The sequence below is a fragment of the Bison bison genome, unplaced genomic scaffold (assembly GCF_000754665.1).
Source record: "Bison bison bison isolate TAMUID 2011002044 unplaced genomic scaffold, Bison_UMD1.0 scf7180017864384, whole genome shotgun sequence".
In the NCBI taxonomy this organism is placed as follows: domain Eukaryota; kingdom Metazoa; phylum Chordata; class Mammalia; order Artiodactyla; family Bovidae; genus Bison; species Bison bison.
The window spans coordinates 16,800,704-16,813,929 of record NW_011494956.1 but is presented as its reverse complement, the minus strand read 5'-3'; the positions used below and the strand labels follow the sequence as shown (position 1 = coordinate 16,813,929).

The window sequence follows — 13,226 nt, the reverse complement described above, 5'->3', positions numbered from 1 at the left end:
TAACTGTTGCTTCCTGACCTGCATACAGGTTTCTCAAGAGTCAGGTCAGGTGGTCTGGTATTCCCATCTCTTTCAGAATTTTCCATAGTTGATTGTGATCCACACAGTCAAAGGCTTTGGCATAGTCAATAAAGCAGAAATAGATGTTTTCCTGGAACTCTCTTGCTTTTTCCATGATCCAGTGGATGTTGGCAATTTGATCTCTGGTTCCTCTGCCTTTTCTAAAACCAGCTTGAACATCTGGAAGTTCATGGTTCACGTATTGCTGAAGGCTGGCTTGGAGAATTTTGAGCATTACTTGACTAGCGTGTGAGATGAGTGCAATTGTGTGGTAGTTTGAGCATTCTTTGGCATTGCCTTTCTTTGGGATTGGAATGAAAACTGATCTTTTCCAGTCCTGTGGCCACTGCTGAGTTTTCCAAATTTGCTGGCATATTAAGTGCAGCACTTGCACAGCATCATCTTTCGGGATTTGAAATAGCTCAACTGGAATTCCATCACCTCCACTAGCTTTGTTCGTAATGATGCTTTCTAAGGCCCACTATTTTGTCTCTAGTTCCTTTCCTTCCGTTTTTCTTACACTCACTCAGTAAGCCTTTCTCTCCTCTGCAGAAGCTATTGGCATGGAGGTCACCAGTGAATTTGCATTACTGAAGCCTGTGTCCACCCTCATCTTCCATATCCTGTCTGCAGCATTGGACTCAGCTGGGTTTGGCTTTCTGGATTTGGCTTGGAGAACAATTGTACTTCCCTGGGTTTTCTCCTACCTTGTTTGCTACTCCTTCTCAATTATTTTTTCTCCCCAACCTTTTATCATTGGAACACCCTACAGCTGTGTTGTTGTACCTCTTCTTTTTTCTGTCGAGGCCACTCCCTTGGTGATACCATTCAGTCTCATAGTTTTAAGCACTGTGTTGCTGCTGCTGCTGCTAAGTCGCCTCAGTCGTGTCCAACTCTGTGCAACCCCATAGACGGCAGCCTACCAGGCTCCCCTGTCCCTGCGATTCTCCAGGGAAGAACACTGGAGTGGGTTGCCATTTCCTTCTCCAATGCATGAGAGTGAAAAGTGAAAGTGAAATCACCCAGTCGTGTCCAATTCAGTGACCCCATGGACTGCATCCTACCAGACTCCTCCGTCTATGGGATTTTCCAGGCAAGAGTACTGGATGGGGTGCCATTGCCTCCTCTGTAAGCACTGTGTATATGTTGATAATTCCTATATTCCTATATCTAGTCTTGACTTTTGGCTACAGAACAATTTCCAACTTCCCATTTCACATCTCCATACGGTATCTAAAGCTGTCTCAAACTTGACATGTCTGAAATAAAGGCCCTGACTTTTTTCTACCTCATCTTCCAGCACCATTTCTGTTTTAGTTAATGTAATTCCATTCCTCAGATTGCTGAAGCCTAAAAGCCTTGGAGTCACCCATGATTTCTCTTTTCTCAGCACAACATCCAGAATGATTCTGTTTGATTTAAGTTAAATCATGTTCTCTCCTGTACATAAAGTTATAGTAGTTTCTCCTAAAAGATGAAGTTATCATAATGACCTACAGAGTCTCACTGCCTGTTAACTCTGACCTTTCCCTTCCTTTTTTTTCCCTTTTACTCACTCCCCCCCAGCCACACCAAGCTTCTTGCTCATCTTTGAACATGACAAGATGCTTCCACATCAAGGCCTTGTACTTCTCAGAATAGTATAACTTTATCTCCATCTCCCTGGTGTTTACTTTCATGTTACTCAATCTAACCACTCCTTTTGCAAACTGCAACCACCAACTCTGAGTACTCCATGCTCGATTTTCTCCAGAATGGGTACAGTTGGCTTTCTGTATCTATGGTTTTGCATCCGTGGATTTAACCAACTGTGGATCTAAAATATTCTGGGAAAAGCAAAGTCCAGAAAGTTCCAAAAAGCAGACCTTGAATTTGTTATGCACAAGCATTTACATTGTATTTATAGTTATTTACACAGTGTTTACATTGTATTAGGCATTATAAGTAACTTAGAAATGATTTCAAGTCTGTGGGAGGATGCACATTAGTTACATGTGAATAACATACCATTTCTTATAAGGGACGTGATCATCTGTGGATTTAGTAACCACAGAGGTCTGGAACCAGTCCTCCACAGATACTGACAGATGACCGTATTGCTATCTAATTACTGTACAATAATGTGTTGCCTGTCTCCCTCCAAGTGAGTGGGGCTAGAATTTTTGTTTTTTTTTTTTTGTTAAATATTGTATCCCTAGCACTAGAACAGTACCTGGAATATATGTGATAGAAACAATGAGTAAGTGAACAGTAATTACCTTAAGCTTCAAGTTGCACAATCAAGAAAATGAGCCCAATATTCATGAAAACGAGGCAAATCAAAGGGAAAGGAAACTCTGGGGTTGAGACTCTTGGAGGACAGTGATAGAAAGACTGAGTTTCCTTTCCCTTTGATTTGCCTCGTTTTCATGAATATTGGCCTCATTTTCTTGATCGTGCAACTTGAAGTTATTATTGATCCATCATTAATTTTGAACTCTTTGGCTTTGGGTTATAGATATCTGTTAAAATTTAATACAGATATTTTTTATTATTCATGTCTTTATAGTTCTGTTGAAATAATAAAAATTTGGATATCAAAGGATACTGTGTTAACTGAATCTGTCTGGTTCCTGAATTTTAGACTCTGATGAGAATTGGGCTCCCCAGGGATTTATCTGACCATTTGTTTGAATCTGTTCAGTTCCCGGGTTTGGATATCAAGAATTTGGGTAGTGAGTGATAAGTATAATCATATTTTGAAATTTTCATTATCTTAACATCAGTTTTCTGAAAAATCACTAAAAAATTATAACAACCCTTAGGTGGCAGCAGATCTTTGAAAATCATCTTGAATCCAGTGTTTAGTATCTGTGTTTCGTACTCTTCACCATTAGTGTGTTAAATTTAGAAAGACAGATATCCAGAGGCACAGTATGTAAGGAATTTAGTATTACTCTACAGTTCTATCAGTTAAGTGAGTAATGGGGCTCCTGCTGTGGAAAAAGGTGCATGTGTACCCAGGGACCTGGGGAAAAATTAAAGTAAAAGTGAATCTGGAAGGTGGTGACAGCGAGGGGAAGCACTTAGAAGTTAAGTACCTTAATTGCCTCTTCAGGAATTTCGTCAGAAATCACTGGACTGGGAGAAGCAGCGCTTGATTTATCAGCAACAGGTGTCTTCTCTGGAGGCACAAAGAAAGGCTCTAGCTGAACAATCAGAGATAATTCAGGTAAGTTTAAGACATTTTTTGGAATAATGAGAGGCAGAGAGGTTTCTATTAAATTTGAACCAGCTTGAAAAATGCAGCGCTGTGTGCTCACCATGCTCACCCTGTCCTCACACCCACTGCTCTTTGCTTGCTGCCTTCCTTCATTGGTTCCTTCCTCCCTCACTCGGGCTCTTTCTTGTTCTCTCAGTCTGTCACTGACTTGCTTTCTCCTACTCACTCCACACTTTGATTTCACTCTCCCTTCCTTTCTCTTTCTACCTCTGCTCTCTGTCTCCTTTTCCATTTCTTTCTGGCTCTGACTTACTTATTCAGGCTGTTTCTGGCTCTTGCCTTGGCCCCACTTCTGTCTGTGTCTTGTTCCATCTCTGATAGTTGGGGGTGCCTTAGCTGAGGTCCTCAACCAGGGAGCTTCGGCCAGTCAGCCTGTTTGAACACAAATACTGAAAGATTCACGCTAACAAAAAGCAGTATCTTTGTGGGAACAGAAACACTTTTTACAACATTACTAGAAACGTTTTAAATGAAGAACTGATGGCTTAAGCAAAACAAAAAATTAGCTACCTAATTTAGGAGTTTTCTTCATGGAACATATTCAGTTTGTTTGCTTTTTCAATTAAAAACCAAGATCAAAAGGGAAGTGAACATAGAAGGTAATGAATATTTATGACTGTGGGGTTAGAGAGAGTCAGATAGGACTTAGTGACTGAACAACAACAACTGCAATGTGCTAGACACTGTCTCAACGCTTCTTCTGAATGTAGTTATCCAGAATATGTAATTATATGTTGTCTGTTTAATATCATGATAATTTGTCAAGGTTGGTAGAAATCTCAGTTTTATAGAAGAGGGAATTACCAGAGAAATTAAGAAGAGCTAGAGGGACGAATTAAAAAAGGTAAAAAACAATCTGCATTATTTGCTGCTCCAAATCTTAGTAATATATTGGCTTTTAATCATCTACCCTGAAATATCAGTGGGCTAGTAAACTACCATGAATGGCTCTGCTGTTAGTGACTCCACTCAGAATGGCACAAGAGGCCCACAGCAATCTAAAGGATCAAAATTATTTACTAGGCTGCAGCAAGCTATGCAGCCAGAGTGGGCCAATAAAATCCTGAAAGTGTAGACCAGAGGTTTTTTTATTTTTACCTGAATGCTAAAGCACTGTACAAACATAAATAGCTATAAGATATTATAGGCTTCAGGTTGGCAAAAAAGAAAATTGAGTCCTAGTTTTTAAGTTCTCACTTATTCTTCTATGTAGTATGCTTATTGTTGATCGTAGATCCTTTTTTTTAATTTGCTATTGTGATTACTCAACATAATTAAAGCTTCATTGTTAGAAAAAATGAGATTTTTATTTACCATAATTCAGCTAGAGCTAGAGTAAGAAGGCTTTAAAAAGCCAACATTTGTTTTCCGTATTTGAACTCTTCTGATAGTTTTGTTTAAACTAAAACTGCTCTGATTAAGGAAAAACTGTTACTTTTATGTCTTTCTCCCTTAGCAGTACTCGCTGGTCCTCATTAAAAAAAAAAGTTCTTAAAAGAAATTTCTATATACCCATTACCCAGCATTAATAGTTATCATTTTGCCAATCTTAAATATTAGTGGTAAAAAATATTAAAACATATAGTTTTAACCATTTTAAAGAGTACAGTAGAGTATTAACTGTATGTCCATTTTTGTGTAACAAATCTCTAAAACTTTTCAACTTACAAGAGTAAGGCTCTATATTCATTGAACAGCAACTCATTTTGCCAATTTTATTTCATTCTTCTCTACTTTTTTTTGGCTGAAATATTGCAAAGCAAATTATAGATATTATCTTATTTCCCAGCAGGTTAGGACTTAAAAAAATTAAACATACCACTGCTATGTTAACAGACTAAAACACTTCTTAAATAATTTAATATCTAATCTTTTCAAATTTCCCAAGTTGTGTGAAATAATGTTTTGAACTCCACTTAAGGTTGAAACATTGTATTTTGTTGATAAGTGAATCATCATTGAACAATAAGAGTAGAAAACTTTGTAGATTGGATAAATGGATATTAATAGCCAAATGCATGCTAAGTGGCTTTAGTCGTGTCTGACTCATTGCGACTCTATGGACTGTAGCCCACCAGGCTGCTCTGCCCATGGGATTCTCCAGGCAAGAATACCGGAGTGGATTGCCATGCGCTTATCCAGGGGATCTTCCTGACCTAGGGATTAAACCCGTGTTTCTAATGTCTCCTGTGTTGGCAGGCAGGTTCTTTACCACTAGCGCCACCTGGGAAGCCTTTAACAGCCACTGCTGCTGCTAAGTCGCTTCAGTCGTGTCCGACTCTGTGCGATTCCATAGATGGTAGCTCACCAGGCTCCCCCATCCCTGGGATTCTCCAGGCAAGAACACCTGGAGGAGTGGGTTGCAATTTCCTTCTCCAATGCATGAAAGTGAAAAGTGAAAGGAAAGTCTCTCAGTCGTGTACGACTCTTCGCGACCCCATGGGCTACAGCCCACCAGGCTCCTCCGTCCATGGGATTTTCCAGGCAAGAGTACTGGAGTGGGGTGCCATGCCTTCTCTGTTAACAGCCACACTTATACCCCAAATTTAAAAAAAAATGATAAATTTTTTCTTTTATATTTTTTAACATCTAAAAATGGAGTTCAGGGAATTCCCTGGCAGTCCAATGGCTAGTACTCAGTATTTTCACTGCTGTGGGCCTGGGTTCAACCCTGGTTCGATAACTAAGATCCCACAAGCTGCATGGTGAAAAAAAGAAAAGTGGAGTTCCGACTAACTTTTCACGCTTTGAGTCATATATTTGCTTGAGTTTTTTTGTTTTGGTCAGCTATTAAAATGACATAAAACATGTTCATTTTAGAAAACTGAGAAAATGAGAATTAAAGAAAATAACTCATAATTGCATCCTTTAGATATTTACCATAATTAGCATTTGCATGTAAATTTCTTCTGACTTTTTCTGTGCTTGCATGCAGTGTATATTGCATTCATGTACATTTGGTAGGAAAAACTATATATGTGTGTATGGGAATGGAGGAATAGTTGTGAACTTAAAAAATTACTGAAAATAGCAAAAAGTTGATAATTGTTGAAGCTAGGTGATGAATGTTTAAGGGTTCATCATCTTATTTTTTCCATATTTATATACATTTGAAATTTTCCATGAAACATTATGTAAAAGTGCAAATTATTTGCTTACGATGTGACAGGCAGTATGCTAAGCATTTTACAATATTTTATTTAATTTTCACCAGTTAAAAATTTTCCTCTTTAAATAAGACATGTCAGCAAATATGAGTCATAATGATTGTATAGAAGCTTAGTTTACCATTAAATGCCTTAATTCATATAACCAATATTTTATTGTAGAATTTTTAGGTTTTTATTTTTTTCACTCTTAAGTAGAGCTTGGGTGAACATCCTTATTTAAATATTTAGGTGTTTATGTCCATTTATTTTCTTAGGAAATGGCCCTAGAAATAAGATTACTGCATCAAAGTAGTCATACGTTCTTAAAGATTCTAATGCGTATTGTCAAAGTACTCTTCAAAGATGTACTGATGCACACTTTCACCAGCAGTGTTTGAGAATGTATGTTTCCTCACACTTTCTCATTATTGAGCACTATTATTTATTTAAATATTTCTTTTAATTTCCCCTACTTTTAGGCTTGTCTTTGCCAATCTGATAGGTGGGAAAAAATGGTATCTGATTATTTAATTTGCATCTTTAATTATGAATGAGGCTGAGCATTTTTTATCTACTTATGACTTTCCATTCTTCTGTAAATTATTTCTGTCCCTTGCTTATTTTTAAAGAATATTTATATTATACTATGAAAGAGCTCTTAATATATACATTGAATAGATTAACTCTTTGCTGTTTTGTTGCAATTGTGTGTGTTTTCCCAGTTTACCTTAATTTTGCCTAGTAATTTTTATGAAAATACAGTTGTTTTACAGACAATTTTTAGAATGGCTTAAGTCTGTTAATTTTTCTTTAAGGTTTTTATCTTTGCTGTCATACCATAAAGACTTACATAAGCCAAGATTTCTTCTAATGCTTTATAACTTCTTATTAATAAATTTGATATGAAAATTCTTTTGGTACAAGGAATTTGATAGAGATCTATATTTTTTTCCAAATGGTTATCCACATAATTTGTTGTCTGTTACATTTTGAAAACTTTGCAGAATGATTCTAAAATTCATGTGGAAGGATAAATGAATGGTATCAGGCAACATTTTTTATGAGGGTGATGTTTGTTCTGTCAAATATTAAAATATATTAAATTTTAAAGTACAGTTGTTAAACAGTTGTAAGTACTTTATTAGATGCAAAGACAGAGTGATGGTTGTATAAGCATAGGAAAACATCAGAATAATCACTAAAACATAAGGTCATTTCTGTTTAGAGGGCAAATAATCACTTGCTACTTTCCCTCCTGTCCAAATAATACAGTGAGCGAAAAGGAAACATTCAGGGAAGTCTTAGAGAACATTAAGACCATTTGAAAAAAATTAAAATTTTAAGCCAGCTCAGAATATAGAATATTTAGCTTATACATTGTATGTGAGAAAAGTAAAGCCTGCATTGTATATGTTTTCCTTTTGAAGTATTTAGATGGGCTGTGTGATATTGTTCGGATTTGAATATATATATTTTTTAAATTTTATTTTATTTTTAAACTTTACATAATTGTATTAGTTTTGCCAAATATCAAAATGAATCCACCACAGGTATACACGTGTTCCCCATCCTGAACCCTCCTCCCTCCTCCCTCCCCATACCATCCCTCTGGGTCGTCCCAGTGCACTAGCCTCAAGCATCCAGTATCGTGCATCGAACCTGGACTGGCATCTCGTTTCATACATGATATTTTACATGTTTCAATGCCATTCTCCCAAATCTTCCCACCCTCTCCCTCTCCCACAGAGTCCATAAGACTGTTCTATACATCAATGTCTCTTTTGCTGTCTCATACACAGGATTATTGTTATCATCTTTCTAAATTCCATATATATGTGTTAGTATACTGTATTGGTGTTTTTCCTTCTGGCTTACTTCACTCTGTATAATAGGCTCCAGTTTCATCCACCTCATTAGAACTGATTGAAATGTATTCTTTTTAATGGCTGAGTAATACTCCATTGTGTATATGTACCATAGCTTTCTTATCCACTCATCTGCTGATGGACATCTAGGTTGCTTCCATGTCCTGGCTATTATAAACAGTGCTGCGATGAACATTGGGGTACACGTGTCTCTCCCTTCTGGTTTCCTCAGTGTGTATGCCCAGCAGTGGGATTGCTGGATCATAAGGCAGTTCTATTTCCAGTTTTTTAAGGAATCTCCACACTGTTCTCCATAGTGGCTGTACTAGTTTGCATTCCCACCAACAGTGTAAGAGGGTTCCCTTTTCTCCATACCCTCTCCAGCATTTGTAGACTTTTGGATCGCAGCCATTCTGACTGGTGTGAAATGGTACCTCATAGTGGTTTTGATTTGCATTTCTCTGATAATGAGTGATGTTGAGCATCTTTTCATGTGTTTGTTAGCCATCTGTATGTCTTCTTTGGAGAAATGTCTATTTAGTTCTTTGGCCCATTTTTTGATTGGGTCATTTATTTTTCTGGAGTTGAGCTGTAGGAGTTGCTTGTATATTTTTGAGATTAGTTGTTTGTCAGTTGCTTCATTTGCTATTATTTTCTCCCATTCTGAAGGCTGTCTTTTCACCTTGCTAATAGTTTCCTTTGATGTGCAGAAGCTTTTAAGTTTAATTAGGTCCCATTTGTTTATTTTTGCTTTTATTTCCAATATTCTGGGAGGTGGGTCATAGAGGATCCTGCTGTGATGTATGTCAGAGAGTGTTTTGCCTATGTTCTCCTCTAGGAGTTTTATAGTTTCTGGTCTTACGTTTAGATCTTTAACCCATTTTGAGTTTATTTTTGTGTGTGGTGTTAGAAAGTGTTCTAGTTTCATTCTTTTACAAGTGGTTGACCAGATTTCCCAGCACCACTTGTTAAAGAGATTGTCTTTAATCCATTGTATATTCTTGCCTCCTTTGTCAAAGATAAGGTGTTCATATGTGCGTGGATTTATCTGTGGGCTTTCTATTTTGTTCCATTGATCTATGTTTCTGTCTTTGTGCCAGTACCATACTGTCTTGATAACTGTGGCTTTGTAGTAGAGGCAGAAGTCAGGTAGGTTGATTCCTCCAGTTCCATTCTTCTTTCTCAGGATCGCTTTGGCTATTCGAGGTTTTTTGTATTTCCATACAAAAAAGAAATAAAAGGAATCCAAATTGGAAAAGAAGAAGTAAAGCTCTCACTATTTGCAGATGACATGATCCTCTACATAGAAAACCCTAAAGACTCCACCAGAAAATTACTAGAACTAATCAATGACTATAGTAAAGTTGCAGGATATAAAATCAACACACAGAAATCCCTTGCATTCCTATACACTAATAATGAGAAAACAGAAAGAGAAATTAAGGAAACAATTCCATTCACCATTGCAACGGAAAGAATAAAATACTTAGGAATATATCTAACTAAAGAAACTAAAGACCTATATATAGAAAACTATAAAACACTGGTGAAAGAAATCAAAGAGGACACTAACAGATGGAGAAATATACCATGTTCATGGATTGGAAGAATCAATATAGTGAAAATGAGTATACTACCCAAAGCAATTTATAGATTCAATGCAATCCCTATCAAGCTACCAACAGTATTCTTCACAGAGCTAGAACAAATAATTTCACAATTTGTATGAATATATATTATATTTTTAAAGGCACCATTTTCCTTATGAAAAAAAGATGATCCTAACACAAATGTTAATCTACTGTCTTGGTAGAATTATCATATACTTAATTGAATTGGCTCAGGTTTACTGTTTAAAAGTTTATGATGACAGAGACACAGTAGTGATAAGGTCTTACTGGGAGCTATACCACTGATGGGCTGTCTTTCAAGATGTTTATTTAGTGTAAATGCTGCAGAGCTGTTGTCTGCACTGACATATTTGGAGTTTACTCTAATGGAGAGTGTGGTAAAAATTGATGCATACAGTGGCATAACTTCATTTTGGGGTTCTTTGGAAAATTAAAAAAAGAACACTTGTTGCTTTGTATCATATTCTTCTCAGTAATCTCACTATATGGAAAAGTTATTTTCTTGAAGCCCAGGATTATATACCACAAAGCCAAAGGATGATTTGAATTTAGTCCCCAGTCCCCAGCCTTTTCCCTATTCTCAGACATTAGCTGCCCACCCTTGGCTTTTATTTTTATCTCCATGACATAAATTACTTTCTTAATTATTTCTTTACTTTTAACCACCTCTGTTGTGATTTGTATTGTTGAAATAATTCCACCCACTCTACTAGAATGGTAAAGAATCTGCCTACAATGCAGGGGACCCATATTTGATCTCTGGGTCGAGAAGATTCCCCTGGAGACGGGAATGGCTACCCATTCCAGTGTTCTTGCCTGGAGAATTCCATGACTAAAAGAGCCTGGTGGGTTGCAAAGAATCAGACATGACTGAGCAAATAATGCACACACATGCTCCACCAGAATAGTTAAAATGCTGTTATTAATAAGAGAAAGCTCTGGTTTTCAAAAAAAATTAGTGACAGTGGCTAGTGGGGGAAAAAAAGGCTTAAAAATAATTGGCTTTAAGATACCTCTAATACTAGATATTTAAGAGAAGTAATAATTTTGTAAATGTTTATATTTATCTTTCTGACTTTTCATATTGGAAGAGGTAGTCCTGAGATATTCTAGTGTAGCTCTGTCCAATAGAAATATAATATGAACCACCTATGTGTAAAATTTTCTGGAAGTCACATTAATAAAGGAACTCCTATAAATGGAAAAGAAAAGCCAATTTCTAGAAACAAGAAAATTATGAAAGAAAAAAAAACTTACTGGTAAAGGCAAACATATAGTAAAGGTAGTAGATCATCCACCTATAAAACTAGTATAAAAGTTAAAAAATAAAAGTAGTAAAATTATATCTAAAATAATTAAGATGGAGAGATCAAGATGGCAGAAATAGAAGGATATGGAGCTCACCTACTCCCATAAATACATCACAAATACATTTACGTGTGAAACAGTTCTCATCGAATACCTACTGAATGGTGACAGAGGATCTCATACAACCACAGTTGCAAGAATGATCACCATGTACTTGAGTAGGGTGGAAAAAATGAGGGGGAAGTATCTGAAGTGCCCCTGGGAGGGAGCTGTGAAAGGGGAAAGATTCCCTCATCCCGGGAACTCCCATTCATCAGCTAGGAGATCAGGCAGGACAGAAAGGGAGCTTCAAAGGCTCAGAGGGAGGGGAGAAGATACTTTGCGGCAGGCAGAACAGAGACCAAAAACACAGATGATCTGGGCCACCTCACTGCACTCCCCAGCCTGTGATACGTATCTGATGGTGCATGCAGGGGCTGGGTGCTAAAACTCAGGCTTCAGAGGTCAAACCATAGGACTGGAGTTGGCTGCATGGAGACACCCTGAAGGCGTTGGGAGTGTGGGCCAGAACTGGGAGTGTATGCAGGACAGAGCTGAGGTCCACATAGAAGCTGCATGGTTAACAAGCATGCAGAGGAAGAGGTGGGGCCTCACTATAGGAGCCTCATTTTTGGCATGCTTGCAGTGGGTATGGCTCTGCCTCCATGAGCTTTGGGAGCATGCAAACACAGAAGGGTTGTCCAACACAGAAGCAGAGCTGAAATCTGAGCAGATCCCCAGGGGCCACATGACTTTGGAAGCAGGGCTGAAATCTGAACTTTATCTGGTGGCTTTGCAACTTCAGCAGATTTACACCTGGAGTGCCTTTGTAAGCTCAGTGGTGGTGGGACATCTGAGCAGATTACTGGTACTCCTGTGGTTGAGGTGGGTCTGGAGGTAGTAGCTGTGGGCATTGTGGGCAGGGACATGTGGAGCCAGGGCCAGGATGATACTGTATCTCCCATAGTGGGTACAGGTGTGCAACTAATCATGACTATGGTGGGTCCCAGTGCCTGACATAAGTAGATCTGTGCCAGTGGATCTCTGTTGATGACTTTGTGAGCACAGCACCTGAGGGACACCCAGTTCCTACATTTTCACAGCTGAAAGCAGTGCCAGCAGCAATGTAACAGCAGTGTACTTTGTGAGCATGCACATTGGGTAAAAGCTGACACTGAAGAGGGTACTTTCTGGTGGATAGCTCCTGCAGAAGAGTAATCAGTGACTCCTCTCCCAGTGGAAGCGCACCAGTTACACCTACCCCACATTGTAGCTCATAAACAGATCTAGGGGCATCTGCTCCAACAGCTGGGGAGCAGATCCTGCTCCTGACAGAGCTTTGACAGCCACAGAGCAAAGAGGAGGCCCTGCTCAACATGCAGTGCAGGCTCTGGTTACAACGCCATTCACGCCCTGTATCAAGGGGATAACAGCCAGCAAACTGAGGAAAGACATGGGAGGCTTCTATACTAAAAGCCCTTGCACCAAAAATATTAGACACATGGAGGCCACACACAGATGCTCCTACACAAAACAGCCACAAGTAGGTAACTGTTTCTCCTAAATTTAGAGTTAAAAATGTAAGTATAAAGAAGCAGAGGAACCACTCCTAATTAAAAGAACAAGAGAAGTCTCCTGAAAGAATAAACAATGAAACAGATCTCTCCAGTCTACCACATCCTGAGTTCAAAAAGGAGGTCATAAAAATACTCAACAGCACAAAACTCCTAGAGGAGAACATAGGCAAAACATGGTGTGACAGAAATTGTAGCAATGTTTTCTTAGGTCAGCCTCCCAAGTAATAAAATTTTTAAAAAATCAAATGGGACTTAATCAAACTTAGATGCTTTTAAGGAAACTATAAACAAAATGAATTGTGTAGCTGCTATGGAAAGTAGTATGGAGGTTTCTT

At 38.1% G+C, this 13,226-nt stretch overlaps 1 protein-coding gene across 8 annotated transcripts in view; it reads left to right on the top strand.

Moving 5' to 3' along the window:
• Nucleotides 1-13,226, top strand: part of CEP63 (centrosomal protein 63kDa) — a 76,019-nt gene that overhangs the window by 32,686 nt on the left and 30,107 nt on the right. For all 8 annotated transcript variants that reach the window (XM_010858272.1, XM_010858268.1, XM_010858273.1 and 5 more), the window contains one exon: nucleotides 3,158-3,271. In XM_010858272.1, coding sequence (XP_010856574.1) covers nucleotides 3,158-3,271 — 114 coding nt within the window. The remainder of the gene's footprint in view (nucleotides 1-3,157; nucleotides 3,272-13,226) is intronic.